This window comes from Benincasa hispida, chromosome 1 (assembly GCF_009727055.1).
Source record: "Benincasa hispida cultivar B227 chromosome 1, ASM972705v1, whole genome shotgun sequence".
Lineage (NCBI taxonomy): Eukaryota > Viridiplantae > Streptophyta > Magnoliopsida > Cucurbitales > Cucurbitaceae > Benincasa > Benincasa hispida.
In genome coordinates this window covers 11,096,971-11,119,641 of record NC_052349.1, presented here as the reverse complement: position 1 = coordinate 11,119,641, position 22,671 = coordinate 11,096,971, and the positions used below count along the sequence as shown (strand labels likewise).

General features: G+C 34.9%; 2 protein-coding genes across 2 annotated transcripts; both read right to left on the bottom strand.

Moving 5' to 3' along the window:
• Positions 1 to 11,228: 11,228 nt before the first annotated feature.
• On the bottom strand, positions 11,229 to 12,386 carry LOC120088113 (mavicyanin-like). Its single transcript, XM_039045189.1, has 3 exons — positions 12,179 to 12,386; positions 11,878 to 12,059; positions 11,229 to 11,768 (listed from the first exon to the last, which is right to left on the bottom strand). Exons 2-3 carry the CDS (start codon positions 12,032 to 12,034, stop codon positions 11,422 to 11,424), a joined length of 504 nt encoding a protein of 167 aa, XP_038901117.1. The 5' UTR covers positions 12,035 to 12,059; positions 12,179 to 12,386; the 3' UTR covers positions 11,229 to 11,421.
• A 2,888-nt stretch (positions 12,387 to 15,274) lies between these two features.
• Positions 15,275 to 21,372, bottom strand: LOC120073810 (probable L-gulonolactone oxidase 6). The gene is given in 5 exon segments (XM_039026669.1): positions 15,275 to 16,101; positions 16,174 to 16,275; positions 16,372 to 16,627; positions 20,537 to 20,794; positions 20,796 to 21,372. Coding segments are annotated over 5 exon segments (1,773 nt in total). The 5' UTR covers positions 21,228 to 21,372; the 3' UTR covers positions 15,275 to 15,376.
• Positions 21,373 to 22,671: the final 1,299 nt, after the last annotated feature.

Below are 22,671 nucleotides of genomic sequence, written 5' to 3'. Positions count from 1 at the left end.
GGCATCGGTTCCTCCTAAGCCTGAGTCTGGGTAGCCTGTCCTACCATCGTACTACAGATCAGTTCCTGCAGCTTCCCTATCAGAGCGGTTGCAACAACTTCACTAATTTGGGCTTCCATTGCCTTTTCATCCACTTGGGTCATAGGCGGAATTGGCGCTGTCGGAGCAGTTTGACTACTCCCTTCTCTCTCTGCTTGCATTTCTTCTCTAACTGTTTTCTTTGTTCTACGTTTAGGTGCCATGTCCTGTCATAAATTCGTACGTTAACTAACTATTTTTGGGCCTTTCTCAGGCATCATGCATTTAAAATACAACATCACTATTCTCATATATGCATTGAAACTTTCATTAATAGAACGTACCTGGCGATGACAAGGAATCTGTTACTGGCCACAGGGACTATCTAAACTTACGTAGTAAGTCAGCCTACAGAACCCAAAATATAGGCTCTGATACCATCTGTAACGACCCGACCCTCTAGGACTTAAGTTAGGTCGTTACTAAAATACATGCATGCATGGACTTAAAACGACACTCCGTTATGTTGAAATAAATGCTAAATAGACAAGAGAAGTTCAAAATCCATTTATTAAATGCAATTGTTAAAACGATAATATGGTACCCATGATTCATAAAGACTATTAAAAGTATAAAAAAAACAATCCTTCATAATAAGTTTCAAACAGTAAAACTAAACATTAAGTGAAAAAAATAAGGACTCTAAATTTCATGATGCGGAAGTGTAAAAACTAGTCTCAATGGCACGATCATGAATTTCGCTGTGCCATCGCCGGTGCATCGTTACCCTTACCTGAAACATCAACATAAGAAAGAATGAGCATGAAATACTCAGTAAGTAACCCCACCACTGGGGTCAGGCTTCTATGTCCTCTAGATACCCACTTATGACACATATACTGAGTCCTATCCTACTGTAGTTAAGTATGCCCACTACCTCTGGTGAATTCCGTAGGAAACACAAACTGGTGAATCCCGAAGGAAACACAAAACTGGTGAATCCCGAATGAAACACAAAACTGGTGGATCCCGAAGGAAACACAAACTGGTGAATCCCGAAGGAAACATAAAACTGGTGAATCCCGAAGGAAACAAAAACTGGTGAATACCGAAAGAAACACAAAACTGGTGAATCCCAAAGGAAACACAAACTGATGAGCATCTAAATAATCAGTGAGGACATTCACACAGTCTCAATATTCAAAAATCAACACCGTACGAATCTATGACATACATGTAGTCCTCGATACCATGGCTCTACCACATACACATAGTCCTCAACAACATATTCTACAACATTCATATATACCTTAACATCATAGTTCCACAACATACAAGTATGTCTCAACATCAGCAGATCAGATACCAACATATGGAAACACATACCACCTCATACTAACAATCAAGTACCTAGTTGTATGGTAAACAAATCAGAATTCGTGCTAGAATATACTTTGATTCAGGTCATACTATCAATCAACATGCTAACATTTACCATAACCTACACTCATCATGCTAACATACAACTAAAGCCTGGCCCGTGGGCAGTTCCAGTGGTAAGATTACTTACCTGAATCGAAAATCCACAAATAAACTCAGACAACCAAGCGATGACCGCAGTTTGAAGAAACGACCCTAACATACGAATACAACCATTAAGGTTCAGTCCAAAAAATAATTGCGACATCTCAGAGTCAAAACCACACCAAAAGCTTACCCAAGGAACGTGATTAACAACCACTCCAAAATCTCCTTCCAACAGATTTTAACCCCCAATAGACGACAACTTGGAACTTTAAAGATACAAGGGTTAAGTCAACTTAATTCAATAATCAAAGCGTGCCCACAAGCCAACAATAAGGACTATAACTCTTACCAAAACTCTTGTCGAACGATCTTGAATCTGCTGGACAGTCGCGGCTGTAGTTTCCCAAGCTCAAATCTAAAATCAAAATAATGTGACTAATTTAACCTTTAATCCAACTTAGTGGGCATCCAAAATCTTTCAAGAAACTCAACCACAAAATAGATCTTACCAAAAACTAAGCGTCCGACGAAGACCCACGCAGCAGAAAATAGGCAGCACGGCGATGGACGGTGGAGAACCCGACTGGAGGCGGTAGCGGCTCAAGCTACTGGTAGACAGTGGTGGAGTGCGGCGGTTAGGGGCTGTAGTGGTAGCGGCTATTTAGATCGGCTAGGTGAGATCGACACGATGGGCGATGAAGGGAAGTAGTAAGGGAGGCGTGGTTGTCGGCGGCAGGTCTGGCTCGAGCGGTGGGCGACGACGCGTCTGCCAGATTTGGTGGGGAGGGTTTACCTACCGGATCTAGAGCTGTCTCTTATACACATCTAGATGTGTATAAGAGACATAGTCGGACGGCTGTGAGTGGCGATGAAGGTGCGGCGGTCGGATAAGGCAGTGAGGGTGGGGGGCGTTCGAGCGAGAGAGATTGCGTGAAACAGATGGGGGGTGGGTGCTTCTTTTGATTTTTTTTTTAAAAAAAAAACTAATAATAATAATAATAAAAGGAAAATAGTATAACTCTAATTAAATCCTTTTCTTAATCCACTTTATACCATTTAATTTCTTTCATTTTCCAAAGGAAATAAATTCTTGCCATAAATTTCGAAATTGAGTTTAAAAAATTGAATGATTTGAATATTTTCCATGCCAACACTTAAATCCTCACGCTTAAACTTTAAATTCAAAAATTCCAAACATGCTCTTTAACTAAGGACAATTACTGAAAAAGAAAAATTACATCATTAATAAATAATAATAAGAAAAAAGGTGCGGGATGTTACAGAAAAAGCAACCGATACAACAGATATAGGAGGATCAAGACCATCCTGAAATGGAGATAAAAAACTTCATTTTAAAATTCTTTCCATAAAATTCTGAAAAATGAAAAAGATGAGATCAAAGAAAAGTAGAAATTTTTGTATTTATTATTTGAAAATTTGGTAATTATAATGTGAAGGAATGTGTCTGTATGAGTGAGGCAATTTTGTAAAAATTCGAAAGGTGCGATATTGTATGCTACAATGTGGTGTCAAAATAAATTATATTGAAAGAGGGAAAATTAAGACTTCTTCAAAAATTTAAAATGGCAAAAAAGGAAAATGAAAATTCTCCCCTTATTGCCCATGTAGATATAGATTTACAAAATTGGGACCTTTTGAATAAATTTTCGAATGAAGTGTTTGATTTGTTTAACCACCATGAGGTGTTTGGGTAAGGAATATTCTAAGATTATAATTACTACTTCTTGCTAGAGTGAATACATTCATCATTTTTTTTATTCTTTGTTACAGTATTTACTATTTCTTTCTCAAACTAAAATAATTTACACCCCAAACACATACTACCTGTTAAGAAAAAAATGAAGCCTAACCAATGCCTATTTTCTTTGTTTTATGCTTAACTCTTAAGCAAGTCTCTCATTGACCAAAATGGAGTTGAGTAATGATGAAGAATGAATTTGGGGCGGTGGAAATTCTTTTATAAAATGCAAATTAGTAGTGGTTTTTTACAAGCAGTGTGTCGAGAGTTTCTTAAGCGAACACACACATATATATATATGTCGTCGAATTGATTTCTTTGTGTTGTCTCACAGTGAGCATTTTTCTTCCTCTTTTGAGAGTTTTGTGAGCTTTGTAAGAGTGATTTGTGAGCAGTTCTTTTGAGAGAAAAGTGAGAGAAATAATTCTTGAGCATTGTAAACTCTTGTACTCTTCTCCTTGACTATTTTAATGGAACCTGCATCGGTAGCAGAGAATTGAACGTAGCCCACACTGGGTGAACCAGTATAAACCAGGTGTTATCTCTCTTCCTTTAAACTTGATTTATTATCGTTCTTGTTACTTAAAAGCTTAAGCTGGTTTATCTATTCTTTTAAGCCATTGAGTTACAAATTGTTTATTCTGCATAATTTGGAACTCGAATTTGATCTGGGTTTGTTGGATAATTTATATTATCTAAATTTTAGTTGATTAATTTAGATTGATATATTATTATCCTTTATCAAGTGGTATCAGAGCTGATTGAATTGTAGAATGATGTCGGAAAGAGATGAAAGATTGGTTATTTTCAATGGATCAGATTTTTCTTTCTGGAAGTGTCAGATATTATATTACTTGCATTTCAAAGTATTGGATTTTCCATTAGAAGGAAAATTTGATGGCATGGGAGAAGTTGAATGGAAGAAATTGGACAGAAAGGTGTTGGGGACTGTTCGCCTGACTTTGACAAAAAATGTGCAAAGCAGTGTAGCGAAGGAGACAACCACAACCAGACTGATGGCGACTCTATCTAACATGTATAAAAAGCCTTCAGTAAACAACAAGGTGTATCTCACAACCAAATTCTTTAATTTGAAAATAGCGAAAGGTACATCTGTCACTGCTCATTTAAATGAATTTGATTTGTTGATAAATAAATTGGCTGATGTTGAATTAGAATTTTCTGACGAAGTAAATGCAATATTGTTGTTGAGATCATTCTGATAGTTGGGAAACCATGAAAGCCACACTTTCTAATTCATGTGATAAAGAGAAATTGCAGTTTTCACAGGTTAGAGATTTTGTGCTCGCAAAAGAGATTCACAGAAAGGACACAAGTATTACTTCTACTTCTAGTTCAACATTGAATGTGGATGGAGGAAGGAGTAATAGCAAAAGTCGTGGAAACAGAGGGAAATCGAAAACAAGAGAGGCAAGTCCATAAACAACAGGTTTGAATGTTGGAACTGTGGTAAGACTGGACACTTGAAAAGAACTGCAAAGATCAAACCGGAGTGAGGAAAATGAAGCTGGTGCAAATATTGCTACCGATGAAATTCAAGATGCTCTGACTTTGGCAGTTGAAAGCACTCACGATACATGGATGCTGGAATCAGGTGCATCATTTCATACTACTGGTCAACGTGACATTTTGGAAAATTATGTTGCAGGAAATCATGGAAAAGTATATCTTGTTGATGGAGAACCTTTGAACGTCATTGGGATTAGTGACGTGAATATAAAATTGGCAAATAGTTCAATTTGGAAAATTTGCAATGTACGCCATGTTCGAAATATGATGAAAAACCTGATTTCTATAGGACAATTAGACAATGAAGGATGCGACGTGTTCTTTGGCAAAGGAAACTGGAAGGTTACCAAAGGTGCTATAGTAATCGCTCGAGGAAACAAGTTAGGAACTCTTTACGTCAACAACAGTGACAAAAATATGGTGGCCGTTGTTGATAGTTCGAGTCAGACTAATTTGTGGCACAACAGACTGGGACATATGAGTGAAAAAGGTATGAAAATTCTTCACTCTGAAGGAAAGTTACTGGGACTAAAAGCAGTTGAACACAAGTTATGTGAAAGTTGTGTATTTGGGAAGCAGAACGTGTTAGTTTCTAAAAGACTGGAGCAACGTGAAAACAAACAAAGTTTGAGTTAGTTCACACAGATGTATGGGGGCCTTCTGAAGTATCTTCTCTTAGCGGTTCCAAATATTATGTGACCTTCATTGATGACTCAAGCAGGAAGGTATGGACTTATTTTCTCAAATATAAATTTGAAGTTTTCTATGTTTTCAAAACTTGGAAGGTTATGGTTAAGAATGAGACAAGTTTGAAAGTTAAAAACTTAAAGTCAGACAACGGTGGTGAATATGTTGATGGAGAATTTAAAAAGTACTGTACAAATAATAGAATTGTGATGGTAAAGACCATTCCAAGGACACCATAGCAGAATGGTGTGGCTAAAAGAATGAACATGGCACTAAATGAACATGCCAAAAGCATGAGATTACATACAGGATTGCCTAAGACATTCTGGGAAGAGACAATCAACACGACAACCTATCTAATCAATAGAAGTCCGACCATATCTCTAGACTTGAAATTGCCTGAAGAAGTCTGGAGCGGTAAACAGGTAAACCTTTCTCATCTAAAGGTTTTTGGTTGTCTATCTTGCATTCACATTAATGCTGCAGACAGGAGTAAGTTAGATGCCAAATCCAAGAAATATTACTTAATTGGATATGGTCGTGCTAATATGGGGTATAAGTTTTTGGGATGACCAAAACAGGAAGATACTTAGAAGCAGGAACGTGATCTTTAATGAGGAAGTTTTGTGCAAATACAGAAAAACAATTGATTCTGATATAAAAAACAGTAAAGAAGAGAAGACTTAATATATAAGTCTTCCTGGGATTGAGACCAGATCAACAAAAAGTGAAGATCAGAGTACAGTTACTCCTGAAGAACCGGTACAAGAGTCTGAAGAACTAGTTCCAGAACTTAAGGAACCAGTTGCGATACCTAATAGACCAGTTGTTGAGCCTGATGAAGCTCAGAGAACACCATCTATAGTAATTAGTGTTGGGGTTGATGCCTTAAAGTCTCGTGTCCTGTAGTTTGTTAACAGCTTGTACGAATGCTTGTGTTGTTAATAAATGATATTTACTTCACATATTTTATTTTGCTCAGTTACTTTTTTTATTTTCTTTACCACAAATCAATAAACATAAAAATCCTGGTTATCTGTATGTGACTCAAGCATGTATGTGATGACATAAAAGTGGATCATGTCTTGAGTGATATTCAAAATGGTCTGTAGTATATGGATATAGGAGGGAAACCTTATCTTGGTAATGTTACAGACGCGACCCGCTTTGTAGAATGGTCACAAGTGTTGTGACTTGTCACAGATGGTTTGATCCTGATCATTCGTGTTGGGGACATGCGAGCGGGCACGTCCTATATAAAGAGTTTGTATAAGACCTGACCACGAAGTGTTAATGTCTCGTTATATAACATTGTTCATGAAAGAGACTTCACTTCACTAGGATGACCATAGGTAACATGACCTCAGTCCTGAGTGAGTTGGGAACTCCTACCATTGAGGGTGATCCTTTGATTTATATGGGTACGAGTGGCCACGTCGCCGATTCAAACCTACCATTTTAGGGATTCGTCTGATTTGGGAGCTGGGAACTCAGCTACACAAGATAGAATTCACTCCTTCCCTGAGGTAGGGGTAAGTAAATAGATAGCTCCCTTAAGGGCTGATTCCGGGGCTTGAACAATGTGGCGCCATACACCTTTTCTTGGCCCGAGAGGGTTCACACATAGTTGGACTATGTTGTATTGTTCATTAGAAGAATCAGTGGTACTTAAAGAGTGAGATGTAACTACAGAAGCAAAATGGTAATTTGGCCCAGCTGTACTTACGAGCATATGTGAAGGGTCATCGTACTCATGATTGGTTATATCCGATGGACACAGAAATATATCTGTGGTAAGAAGAGTTCAGCTGTTGGTCTTTAGTGGAATACCTGAAAGTTAACGGATGGTGGATCTCGTGGCTAAAGAGTTTAATTAGCTATCCACGGACCGTTGGAGCTTTGAGCCACAGGTTCATTAGGTCCCCTGGGTAGCTTGGATAAAGTCAAGAACCAGTGTTTAGGTTAATTTGAAATGTTCAAATTGACAAGAGGAAATTCCATTATATATGATATAATTGGATTGATTAATTATATATGATATAATTAACTAAATGTATGAGATACATTATTTTGGAGGAAATTGGATATAAATATGATTTATATCAAGTAGAGGAGAAAATACTATAGTAGATATGTGATATCAAACCATAGGATAAAAATATAATATGATTATATTTATTATTAATTAATTGGTTAATTATATGATAATTAAGCCAAAAATCACGTTTGGACGTGGATTAGTGGGGCAGCATCGGTTATTGTAACCGATGAAATAAAAATGAAATTGTTTCATTTTTGAATCAATCGTTCGTCAAATTGTCCAAAAGAAATCAAGAGAGCGCACGTTGGTGATAAGTGAACGATCGCTTAAAAGAATCGAGAGATTATACGATAGCTCCTCTCTGCCTTAATGATCGTCCACCTCGTGCCTTAACGATCACACACTAGTTCCTACACGATCTCATAGCTTCTCTAAACGATCGTATATTGTGCCGATTTTACTTATCAACCGTATACCATTTCCTAAACGATCATTCAGTAAAACCTACACGATCGTGTAGCTTCTCCTAAACGATAAGCATTTTGCTATGCGATAGTGTCATTTTCCCTCCCACTTGCTTATCGCCTACACGATCCGTGTTTCCTCCTTCTTCTACCAAATTCACCAAAGATCACGCTTTGGGTTTTCACTCCGAGAATACTCGAGCTCTTTTCTGGTGGTGTCGTCCCCCCGTCGTTCGTGTTCGTGCGGTTGTTCGTGCTGCTATTGTTGACACAGCTACTGGGCATTGGTAGATCGCTTGGAGGGTTCCGCTGCGTTGAGTTCCAAAGATTGAAGATTGTCTTCAATTGGTATGGAACTCTTTCCCTTGTTATATCTTATTCTTAGCATGCCATTAATTAAGTTTTGTTTGCATAACTGTGCATTGAATGTATATTGTTGTATTTCGATCACTGTGAGATCGGAGCGATCCAAACGTGCTCATGGAACTCTTCAGTAAGAGATCCTTCAGTTAGGAGGTCTAACAGAACTATTAGACCACCACACAGGTATTCTCCTTCTTTAAATTATATATTATTGACTAACAGAGGTGAACCTGAATGCTATGATGAAGTTGTTCAACTGGAAGATTCTGTCAAGTGGGAGTTGGCCATGAAAGACGAAATGGATTCTCTTATGATGAATAATACATGGAAATTAACTGAGTTACCAAGAGGAAAGAAAGCTTTGCAGAATAAATGGGTTTATAGAATGAAGCAAGAACCCGATGGTAGCAAAAGATACAAAGTAAGGCTTGTAATCAAAGGATTTCAACAGAAAGGGTATTGAATTTAATGAGATATTTTCTTCTGTAGTTAAACTAACTACTATTAGAACTATATTATCGATAGTGGTAGAAGAGAATCTGTTCATGGAATAGATAGATGTAAAGACAATATTTCCTCATGGTGATTTTTGGAGGAAGAAATTTACATAGTACAGCCACAGGTATTCATTAACTTCAGAAAAGTCTGTATGGTCTCAAACAGGCTCCCAGAAAGTGGTATAAGGAGTTTGATAGCTTTATGAGCAACAATGGGTTTCAGAGGTGTCAGGCAGATCATTACTGCTACTGAAGATCTCAGGATAACTCTTACATTATTTTACTGCTATATGTTGATGACATGTTGATAGCAAGTGCAGACAAACAAGAAATTCTGAAGATAAAAGTTGAGTTGTCTAAAGAATTTGATATTAAATTTTTGGGAGCTACCAAACAAATCTTGGGAATGAAGATGGAGAGAAAAGATGGTATGTTGACACTGTCACAAGAAGAATATGTGAAAAAGCTATTGAATCGATTTCACATGGAAAATACAAAACCTGTGAATACTCCTTTAGCTTGTCATTTTAAATTATATAAGGAGCACTCACCCACTACTAAGCAAGAAAGAGATCACATGGCTAGAGTTCCATATGCTTCAGCTATAGGCAGCCTGATATATGCCATGGTTTGCACAAGATCAGACATTGCACATGTAGTGGGAGTTGTTAGCAGATACATGAGCAATTCAGGGAAGCAGCACTGGGAATCTGTAAAGTGGATTTTCATATACCTAAGAGGAACAACTGATTTGATTATGCTCTGAATTTTAAGAAGTCAAATTTTAAATTGCAAGGCTATGTTGATGCAGATATGGCAAGTGATACAGATGGTAGAAAAAGTACTACTGGGTATGTTTTTACTTTAGATAATATTTCTATTAGTTGGATTTCTAGACTGCAAAAGATAGTAGCTCTTTCTACTACAGAAGCTGAGTATGTTGCAATCACTGAGGCAAGTAAGGAAATGATATGGCTTCAGGCGTTTCTAGAAGAGCTTGGCTTGAAACTAGGGACAGGGACATTGCATTGTGATAGTCAGAGTGCTATTCATTTAGCAAAGAATTTAGTGTTTCATTCGAGAATGAAACACATACAGGTGAAGTATCATTTTATTCAATCAGTTTTGGAAGACGAAACACTAGTGTTGAAAAGATTCCAAGAAGTCAGAATCCAACAGATATGTTTACAAATCTGTTCCTGTCGATAAACTGAAGTTGTGCGCAACTTCAATTGGACTTCTTCATGAATAGAGAGAGGAGTCGCTATCGTTGTAGGGGAGACATGATACTTGTTTGGTCTCCGAGTGGGAAATTGTTAAGAAAAAATTAAGCCCAACCAAGGCCTATTTTCTTTGTTTTATGCTTAACTCTTTAGCAAGTCTCTCATTGGCTAACATGGAGGTGAGTAATGATGGAGAATGAATATGGGGCAGTGGAAATTTTTTTATAAAATGCAAATCAGTAGTGGTTTTTTAAAACAAGCAGTGTGCCGAAAGTTTCTTAAACAAAACAATATATATGTATATATATATATATATATATATATATATATATATCGTTGAATTGATTTCTTTGCGTTGTCTTACAGTGAGCATTTTTCTTCCTCTTTTGAGAGTTTTGTGAGCTTTGTAAGAGTGATTTGTGCGCAGTTCTTTTGAGAGATAAGTGAGAGACATCATTCTTGAGCATTGTAAACTCTTGTACTCTTCTCCTTAACTATTTTAGTGGAACCTACATCGGTAGCAAATAATTGAACGTAGCCCACACTGGGTGAACCAGTATAAACCGGATCTCTCTTCCTTTAAACTTGATTTATTATCGTTCTTGTTAAAAGCTTAGGTTGGTTGATCTATTCTTTTAAGCTATCGAGTTATAAATTGTTTATTCCACATAATTTAGAACTCGAATTTGAGTTGCATCTGTTGGATAATTTATATTATCTGAATTTTGGTCTATTAATTTAGATTATATATTATTATCTTCTATCACTATCATGACTTGAACTAAAATAATTTACATCCAAAGCACAAACTATTATAATCAAACTATAATAACTTAGGACTATAATAACCTAGCTCTTTTGAATAGACAATGATCTTATATGAGTAGTTACTGTACATTGTTAATATATTTGGAGTTGGAAGTAAAATATTTTGGTAGCTGACGAAAAGGAGTTAACACCTGTTTTGAGGCAAAAGAAATAAAAGAGTTGGTTTGGAGAAGAAATTTAATGTTATTGGTGAAGTGTGTTATACATGATCTAAACGAGGCAAAAGATGAGTTCTGAAACACTGGAAATGATTTGATTGATCAGTTTGTATGAATGATTAATGAGAAGGGATACCGTAAAGAAAAGGGGTTCTTAATAATTCAATTTCAATATAAGAGAACTCACCGAAATACATGTGCGGCTGAATAAGAGGAAGCCAAGGAAATAGCAAAGGAAAATAAAATGAAAAGCAAATTATTCATTCAATCAATAATAACAATAGAATGTAAATTAAAGCACTGCATCTTCCCAGGCCGCTTCACACTCATAGCACAAACAGGGTGGCAACGGAAGCTCCGAAGATCAAGTGGTTGAGAGTGAAGAAAGCAGAAGGGGCGGCTGCGCTTGGAGACGGAGGCGGCTGAGTGCCGGTGGTCGATGGAGTTGGGGTTGGGTTTGGGGTGGAATTGGCCGCCAGAACATTGACCTGAAGCTTCATGCCGGAGGCACAGTGGCCGGGAGTGGGGCAGATGAAGTACCTTGGCCCTGCCTTTGACAGAGGAATGGAGGTGCTTCCGCCTGTGTGGGATCTGATTACCGAGCTGGAGGAGCATGCCTTGTAGCTTTCCTCATTCACCTCCGCCACTGAGTGACTCCCAGCATAATTGAACACTGCATCCCATTTTTTGTACCAAAAAAACTTAGAACATATTCTTTCATTTCATATTGTAAGTAAAAGCTGATATTCCTAGTTTGGTATTGTAAAAGCTAAAAACCGTACTTAATGTGTCGCCAACACTAAAATTCTGTCCTGCAGCCCAGGTTTCGTAGTTCACCCCCTGACTCCACCCAGAGTTGCCACCAACGATGATATCTGCTCCATAAACCGCCCGCACCGCTACCAAAACAACAAAAACAGCAGCTGCTTTCATCGCCATTTCTGCAACCTACTTCTTGATCTTACTGCAACACACAAAATAAATCTTTTAATCCTGAATTGTATTCATCACTCAACTCTGCTTTACATACAATTAAATTGAAGACCCTAAAAGTTATGATAGAAAATTCGGGAAGAGACTTACAAGCTCTCTGTTTTGTATTCTTCAGTTGGTACGCCTTAACACAAAGAGAGAGAAGAAAAGGATGCGATATGATACACCCCAGCAATTGTGCCTGTAATTAAATGGTTTTATAGAAAGTTTGGGTTTAATTAAGAAAAAGGAGCCGTCCACCCACTTACGCCTTATTCTACTTCCAGCTCATTCGTCAATAAAGTCTGTTTCTCCTTCTAGTTTCTAAAAAACAGGGGGTATTAGAAGAGTGTCATCATTTGACGTGGGGTGTTCTTAGTTGGAATTTTTCCTACTCTACCTAATGTATTAGATCACTTCAAGACATTATAACATCGACGACGCTTGTACAAATCAGACCCAAAATTGGGCTGCTAATGACTACCCTCAGACCAAACTTGCATCCCCTTTTGGCTTTATTCATCACACCGCCGCCGGGTCAATTTTGCCTTCCTATACTTTCATTGATATAATTAAAAGCAGCCAACACTATTTACTTGGGACTAATTAGGAGATAACAATGTTGAGTAGAGAATACTAGAAGGTGCTTCATATTCTTTATTGAACCTTTTTTCATGCCTGCCACCTAACACATGGATAATATGCAAAAAGGATTAGGTTGAACATTATTCCACTTTCTTTTTTCCTTATTTCAAAATTGTGGGAACAAAAAGTGAAGGGGTTAGTTGATTAGCTTACATAATATTAAACAAAACCATCTTTGAATTGACCTCCCTATGGGCTATGGTTGGACCATGTAACGTTTGATTTTCAGTCAATAAATTATATATATATAGAGAGATTAGATTGAGATATAAAAGTTCAATTTAAAGGACTGTTTGGGGTGCTGATATAGGATGTGAGGAGTTCTGATGTCTGGAGAGTTCTGATCGAGTATGTTCAAGTACGGAGATGATATACGATACATGGAAGAAAAATGATAGTGATATACAAATACGTTCCGAAAAATGGGTCCACAAACAATTAAAATTAGAATAATGGGCCTCCAAACAATAAGATGATATAGGATGTGAAAATATATTATCTCATGTTGGGCCCTCAAACAGCTCCTAAACTCTATATGAATGGATGAATGGGTGGATTATATAAATGTGATCAATCTTGTATAACCAAAATTCGTTGAATTGCTAGAATAATTAGCCTGAAAATGTTTCAATTAAAGCGACGTTATGCATTTAAACTCGAGAAAAATCATTAATTAACACATGGTAGACACTTTTTTTTTTTTTTTGCTTCTTTTCGATCATATGAAAAAAATTGAAGGTTAAAGTTCACGACTATCTTTTGAAACATGATGTGTGATATTATTTCAATACCTAATCAATATAAATATGGTCATCAATAAATCATCTGATTGTGCAAATATTATATAATACAACAACAATTAAAGTAGTGTGTACACACACATCTTCAACCAATCCATTCAACAACATAGAAATTTTGGAAAATTGTATATCCTCCTATGGACATCCTATCATTCTATCTGCCACTCGGCTCTAAGCTTAAGTCTTTTCTCTCCATCAGCCACCGAACTTCCGTTCACCAATCAACTTTGACATTTACCAATCGATGGATTCATTAGTCAATTTATTTTTTCTTTTCAATGTTTAAAAGTTGATTTTTTTTACCCCTAAGTTCCTATCAATATTATATTGCATCACAATGATTCCCTATTCTCTTTTTACTATTGAACTCGAGTGCTCGAGGACTTTTATCCTAAAATATTGTTTGTACAAAGTTTTTAGAAAAATGTGTTCGATGGAGTTGAACTTATGTTGATGTTGATTTGTGCCGATGTAGTTTAATCTCTATTCTAGTCTTTCCTTTGAATATTTTTGAAATCTTTGGAATAATAATTTTTGTTTCGAAAAAGAGTTTTTGTTTTTTAGTGTGATTCAACTTCAAAAATCAAGAGAATTTTTTTTATACTCTCTGAGGTCTTAAACTTTTAAACTTGAATGAGGACTTCTCTATTTATAGAGTTATTTCGGGTTTAGCTTGATTTGTCATGGATTTGACTCTTGAGCCCAACTAATTAAATTTTAGACTTTGTTGGTTTATGAGTCAAATTAAGACTATTTTTTGTCGAATTGACTTGAGCTCAAATATTAATGTCAAATTTGTCCAAATTATTTTATTTGATCCAAGTTTCACGACAAAAACACGTGGCACATCGGGATTTGTCAACTTATCTTTTCAATTTCAACTTGGACACATGCTAATTTTTTAGTGATAGAGTAAACTAACATATAGCGGAAGAAATCATGATCAATAAGCACTCTAATTACATTTATTTTGAATTGTAAAAGCATACAAAATAGTTTTCTGCTAAAGTAGGTTTAAGAATACAATTACCTTTGATGCTTGCTCCTCTTTGTGAATTTGAACTCCAAAACTTCAGTGGACCACCATAAAGTGCTTCTCTACTATTCTCCAACTTGGATTTGAGAAGTGAAACTTAGAATTGGGGCCAATTATGTGAAGTTTTGAGCAGTGTTGTTAGACTACTCTCACCAATGTAGATCGAAGGATAATCTCGAATAAACAAAAATTCATAGCTAGCTTAGGATTAAGATCGAGTTACCCTAGGTCATTGAATTCGAAATAGTCAGTTTTAGCCGTAAATGGTTGTTATAAAGAAAAGTGTCAATTTCGAGATCCGGTCTAATACAAACTCATTGCATAGGATGCCTCCACTCACATGTCTCCACATGGATGATTTTGAGATCACATTACAGTATACAAAATGAGCCGCATCCAATAGTATCACTAGGATGAGGTACCCAATCCCATACATAAACTTATAGATCATTTTGGCATATACCAAAATTTGATCTCTTTTATGTCGCCACATAAAGTTAAAGTATTGATATTATAGTCATGGATTCGTTTATTGGAATTTTATGAAAGAATGTAATATCAATAACAATTTATTGAAAAATACTCAATAATGCTTTTATTGATAAATAAAATATTTTAACAATATTTACGAATTGTGAGTTTAGGGCATTCGCAACATTTAGATGTACCCATGTATTGTACACCGAAGACAACATCCAATATAGATTTGTTTGTGATAATATTTTTAAAAATTAAAAATTAAATTATTTTTATTTATTTTTCTATTATGTATGAAAGGATGCATGAGATTCCTAATCATTACCCATCTAAAGTAAGATAAATAATTAATTAGGGGCGGTAGGATGATCCTAAATAAGAACAAACCCTAGCTTCCTTGTAAATTCTGCCAGGCGTACAAAAGTAGCCCTCAGTTGGGGCACAATGAGTGTGTTGAGAGCATATGCAGAGTCCTTCCAAGGCGCATCCATCTTTGTATATGTTGACAGTTCCTTTCAATCCAAGAATTTGATCTGTCCACTCATTTGAGAAAAGGCCATGGGGATCAAATTCCTTCATAATTTTAACAAAGCTGTCTCTATTTCTGTATTTGCGAAATGCTTGATGAAATGCTACGTTCCGGTTCTTTCCCCAGTGCGGAATGCCTCCATATTTGAAGACCGCCATTTGCTCAACCTCCTCAAACACGTCCTCGAAAAGCCTAGGACTCATTGGGTCTCTGCTTCTGTAATAGGTGAAGTCAAAGTCAACGCCATGTTGCTGCTTCCCCAAGTAGGCGGTGGAGGCCGTGACGTAGCGCATGAGGATGCCATTGTAGAGCTCAAGGCCACAGAATGCCATGGGCTCCAACTCAGCAAGTTTCTGGACGTCTTGGACGAAACTTTTAACCACTCCCAAGTCAATGCTAATGGCGGTTTGGTGGAAGAACTCTCCTTTTATCAAAGGGTCCCAAGGGCATGCCGTTATTCTAAAATCGTCGAGGCTATGTAAGCAACTCCCGGAGGACTGAAGTCGATTGCTATCCCCGATCACCGGATATTTCAGAAATGAGATACCTATTTATATAATTCATAAAACATGTAAGACCGACCACCAAAAGCTGAGAACATGTACGTGTATACCATTACCATTGTTGGTTAATCCGTAAGCCAACTGTGAAAGAGTGGACGTAAATAGGTTTGCACTAATACACTTGCCAACTGCATCACGCCTTGATTCTTGCTTCTCCTCTGATGAAATATTAGTATGTGGTCTCGAAAGGTGATTAATTAGATCGCTAAAATTAAATTAAAATCATAATAATAGTAAAAAATAAAAAGAGGGACCTGAGGCTCGAACAAGTGCCAAGGCTAGTGAAGGCGTGGGGCGAAATGGGATGAAGTCATAGAAGCCATTGCCGGAGGTGTTGGATGGAACGCGGCTGTCTATGCGATATACGACTTTTCGTTGGCTTGGATACCAAATCATGTCTCCAAATTCATAACTTCTCCCAAAACTCACCACTTCATCCCCCAAATCCTTGTCATCCCTTTTCAAATACGTGATGGATCGCTTGAACATAGGTTCCAATTTCAGAGTCACCTACTTCAAACACACAATTCCCTACTTTAATTCTTATATATATTCTAACCAATCTTTCCTTCTTTCCCACATTTTTCTAAATTTCACATCATTCCATTGCTCAACATTATTATTTCCACTACTCATCAAACAATTAAATATCTTTTCCACCTAATATTTACATACATCTCATGTGTCACAAACTACGATTAGATAAACACTAAGCGTTTTTGTTTATTCAATCTTGAATGGAATTTTTCACTTTTATAATTGAGATAATATAAAAAATTTATCAAAGGTGTTTAACCCAAAGAGTTGGACCTCACCCAATAAGTTTGTGGGCCTATGGCTGAAAAGCATCGATGAATTTTCTATCTTATTTACGATTACTCACACTCTGAGCTCCAAATATCTCATTAGAAAATTTCTAAGTTACAACACGTTTTCATGGTACATTTTGTATCAATGAAATAATGAATAATTGTCATTTCTTTAACTTTCCTAACATTGTATAAAACATTAGAAGTCAGGATTTTTGAACTACGTAATTTTCACAACATGAGTTAGAATAATGATATATTTTAGTCCATGATAATGGTATTATAAAGAATTGTGTTTCTCTATCTTGGTTTTCGTTTCATAATTTTATTAGATTTTTTTATATTGATATCATGATACGGTAAATAATGTCAAATGGATCAAGTGAGAGAATGTTAGATTTAATTTAAATTTAATATGATCATGCATTATTAGCGTGACCCATGTATATTATCTACTCTTTATCTTTTAAATCTATTATTTTACTGTGTCAATACATAAAAAAAATAATTTCTTATTTAAGTACTCTAATAAAAGGTGTTTATATAAAAATAAAATTCTAGAAATTGATCATCATTCTGTCTCATCAAGTAGTTTTTCCCTCTAAAAAGAAAACTTATGAAAGGTCGGGTTTAACATTTTGTACATTATTTTTGTTTGACAGTGATATTTTCATTACTTTTCTTCCCGTTTAAGACTAGTGTAAAATAATATAAATTTCAAGTCACTAAAGTGCAACAACATAATTAAGAAAGACAATTATTTTTAAAAAAATGGACAATGATTAGATACAATTTAGAATGCACTTAATTCATGCATCTCATTCTCTTTACATATTAAAAAAGTATATAAAAACAAATTCAATTAAAAAAATTAATTATTTTAAATGGTAAAATAACTGAAAATATTTTCAAGTAAGTAAAATGTCATTATCTATCAATGATAGATCGCAATAAACCGTTATAGACATCTATGAGTGATCTATCGCGGTATCTAGATAATGATATTTTGTTATATTTGTAAATAAGTTGATTAGTTTTTCTTTATTTAAAAACAACTCTAAAAATGTTGTCACATGATAAATTATTATTGGGTGTCGTCTAGTCTGCCAAAACCTAGACTATACCCATGCTTTTCTTTTAAAAAAAAAAAAAAAAAAAATCATTAATTGAGTTAAAATGGCTTGCAAAATTTTGTAAATCTGTCAAACAAAAATGTAATTTATATTAGATAAAATTTTGTAATCTATATTTTAGGATTTCTTTACGTATTTTTGTTTATTATGGAATATATATAGTATATCACTAACCGACACACTGATAAATTGATATGTGTGAATATATAATATCACAGTTATATTTATAAATATTTTTTTTTATTTTCTATATATCTGTTGGTAAATTCTGAATTAAAGTGGTTAAAATTGTGTTTGGGAGTAATTACAGAAATTATATCTCAATTTCAGGTCAGCATGTTTTGGTAATGTGTCCAATGAAAACATAAGTAGTTGATTTTTTTAAAAAAGAAAAAAAGAAAAATTAAGATGATTGTATTAAGGAAAATAATATTTAATCTCAAGTTTTTGCATATATTTTTATCTTTCTGAAAATTCGCTATTAATTGTATATTTCAAAATCTAACTTCTCTGAAATTATTACTCATTGATTAGCATAAAATAGGAGAAAACAATTGAGAAATATAATTATTATGGAGGTGTTTGAAGGACTGCGTTGAGTTATGAAGCATAAAGTTAATATGTTGGGGTTAAGAAGTCTATTTTTTAGGAGATAGAGTTGCGAAAATTAAGTTTCTCAATAAATTCCAAAGAGAGAAGGAGAAGAAGATGAAATTCTTGGATAAATGTAAAACTTTAATATTAATCATTATTGAAATTAATGGAATTTGTAAAACTTTAATATTAATCATTATTGAAATTAATGAAATTGAGTTATTTAACACTAACTTATAAAGCCAAACACCCCCTAAATATATAAGGGTGATTTAGTTCTGTCTTTCAGGAGAACGTGTTTCTTGCATAAATGCATTCACATTGAAAATTGTGCTATCATTAAAAAAAGTTAACAGATGTTTGACTGTGGGTTGTCTATTTATAATTTCATGGGGCTATTTGGAGGCTTAACATGAGATAGTATATCCCCATATCCTATATCATCTCAATGTTTGGAAACCCATTATCCTATCTCACTGATTTTAATTATTTGTGAGTTCATTTTTGGAATGTGTTTCGTATCTCACAGTTATTTTCCTTCCGTGTATCATATATCATCTCAATACTTGAACATATTCGATCATACTCGATCAGAACTCTCCAGACATCAAAACTCTTTAGACATCAAAACTCTTCACATCTTATGTCATCTCAACTCCTCAAACAGCCCCGAATATTGGTTAGTGGGCTAAGACATCACACACTCCACTTGGGATCTAATCTTACACAATACATTTTTTTTCTTTTATTTCTTTTTTTGAAAAAAATAATCTTAAATATTAATAATTCTATAATTTTGTAAGAAATAAAAAAACTATAATTAATTCATCATTTTTATGTAATATTATAATAATCAAAATCACATTTTTAGTAGTACCTAAAATTTAATTTAAATACTAAATACAAATTTAAAAAATATTTAATTCTTTATTTAGAATATATGCTATAGATTAGAAAGTCAAATTTTATATTCTCCAACAGTGGAGTTAAAAAAAAAACGAAAGGTTGACAAACAAGTGGCTACTATTTCTTGAAACAAAACTAAAACTTTTAATTCTCAAACCAAAATTGCAATTAGTATACCATGTTTTGTAAATAAAAACTCTTAAACACATTTAATAAAAATCAAAACTAAAATGATTATTATCTTAATATTTAAATTATTATTTTATTAAATTGAAATTATTTAAATAATTGATCCACTAATTATACATTTTTGTGATACCATTAGTTTTTAAACTATAATTTAATTGAAAAAGTATAAAATCCTTAATATTTAATATTAAAATTTTCTTTCAATTAACATTTTTTTGGATACTGCTTTTTCCTTCTACCTCTTAAACTACATTTTTTGTAGTATTGAGATTGTAGAAGGTTATTTGGATGAGAAACATTTTTGATCCCTAGATAGTCTTGGGTTTAATTTTTATTAGTCTCCAAGTTCAAAATGTTATATTTTTAATCATTTAATTTTGAGTAAACCAAAGTGTTAATAAAAAGAAATTAAAAAGAGAGGGAGATGAAAGAAAGACAACAAAGAAAGGGGTAACGAAAGCTAACGGAAAAAATGTATAAATGAAAAAGAAGAGAGAGAAAACTAAAAAGGTGAGCAAAAAAAAAAAAGAAAAAGAAAAAGAAAAACCCCATTTCCCTAAATAATTCTCAAACAACCCTTTTTTCCATTTTTTTTTTTTAAAGAGTCCTTTCTATCCAATTAACCCTATAAATTGCGGTTATTTAATGAAAATTAATTGTTTTCAGCTTGAATTAAATGTGTAATTTGATGCGAGTTGAATGAAACGTAAATAGTAATTAAATAAGTAAGAGGGAAGCTTAGATTATACGAATGGAAATAAAAAGAAAGATGGGGTAGATTAGATTACCTGTGTGATGACTCCAAGAACTCCCAAAGAAACTTTGGCAGCGTTGAGATGGTATTGGTCAGCGGGAAGAAGGGTACGGAGTTTGGCGTAGCCATCTTGAGGCCCACCGGGAGTGACCATTTGAATGGCCACAACGTAATCGTGGACCGCGCTGCCTTTGCCCCATAAGGAGCTACCATGTGCCCCGGTGCTTAGGAGGCCGCCTATGGTGAGCCCCCACCAGTAAGGCGTATGCGGCAGCGCCAGCCCAGCTGCGGCAGACCTCCTCTATGATCTGCCTCACCGTGGCTCCCCCCTCCACGCTTATGCTCATTCCCTCCACGTCCACCATCAGAGTCCGGTTCAGGTACTTGGTGCTTATCACCACCCCATCTTCCCCCTCCGGACACGACAGCTTCGGAATGCTGTGAGAGAACCGAGTCCCCACCTTCATTTTCCTCATACCTCTCGTCGCTGCCGCCACCGCCAACATCACCTCCGCCTCTGTTGTTGGGTATATCACCTCCGCTGCACGGCAGATGGTTCGGTCTGGAAACGCGGCGTAGGCATTTGTGATGGTGCAATTGGCGTGTTTATTTGGGGATACGGATCCGCATTTGATCGGATCCTCCGGGGGACTACAGTCAGACAGAATAACGACCAACAAGAAAACCAAGGCAACATTGTACGACCACCACCAACACCTACGCATAGTGTCTGACTTTAGTTTTCGCAGCTTCAGGTTCAGGCACTAGACACGCTCCTCTGCTTCAACCCTATAATTTAACAGGATCGTCTTTTCTGTTAGTTTTTTTTTAATAAATAATAATATTTTATGGTAGGAAACAGGAATGATTTTATTGGGTTAATTTGTTGCTTCTACTCAAAATAAGAAAAGAATCATTACCTAACTTCCCGCTACAATAATCACCTGCTGCTGTCTTGTTGGACGTACACAGTCCTCTCATTTCAAATAATGCCAAATCCATCCCGTTTCTCAATTTCCCACGCCTATGTACACCACCTGTCGTGATTCATGTTATGATTTACAATGAAAATACAGCTATGCATTTTATACACAAATCAAACAAGTTTGCATATTTAAGGCCTAATTTGAATCTAATTTAACAAATAATTTTCACTAACATCATTGTTATATTATAAAAATTTACCTGAAAATATGGTATTTATCTCTAATGTAACCAATGTTCAAAACGTAGATTCGGATGGAAATGTTGAGGGCTAGATTTTATGGAAATATCGATTGCGATGGAAAATTTTGAAAAAATTAGAGAAATCAAAAAAATAGATGAAAAATGTTTAAATTAGTCGATGAAACTTTAATTGTGACTTAATTAAACTATAATCGATTATTCTTAATCATTATATCTAAAGATTAGCTCAGATAATATTTTATGTATAAATTGTAAAAGTTGATGAAAATGTTGATGCAATCAGATGTTTTTAATCAGTTTGCTAAAATATTTTTCTTTTTTTATAATTTTTAAGATTAAGTTATTCAAAATATCCATAAACTTTCTACTTTGTGCCAAAATACCCTTAAAACTTTCAAAATGAGTTGAAAAATACCTTTACAATTAGTTTTGGATGGAAAATATTATTGTTTTGTCTAAAAAATACTCTGAATTTTTTTAAAATTCAAAAGTACTCTTTAATTTTAAAAAAAATACTCTTACTGTTATATGAAGAGAAAACACATTAATAGTGTCTTCTTTATTTTCCTTCTTTTTTCTCTCATCTCTTCTTCAATACTCTCTCACTCCCCTTTTTATTAGTTGTTTGACATTTGCTTATTTAAAAAAATAGCAATAAATAAATAAAACTGCACATTTGAGTTATGTAAGGTATATGGACTATAACAAGAAGAAAGAGAATGATGGAAACACCCAGAAATTTTAGAACTTAAGAGGGCGTTTGGCCCACTGAGTGGAGTTAATAAATCGAAGGCTAATATGTTCGAGTTAGTGAGTTTGTGTTTGAAGTGTAGAATTGTAAGATTAAGTTATTCAATAATATTTCTGAAAAGTAGATTAATAAAGTAAGATGAAGTTACTTGGTAAATATGAAAACTATAAAAAATAAAAAGAAGGAAAACGGAGTTACTCGATAAGTGTGCAAGTTCAATAATGTTTACC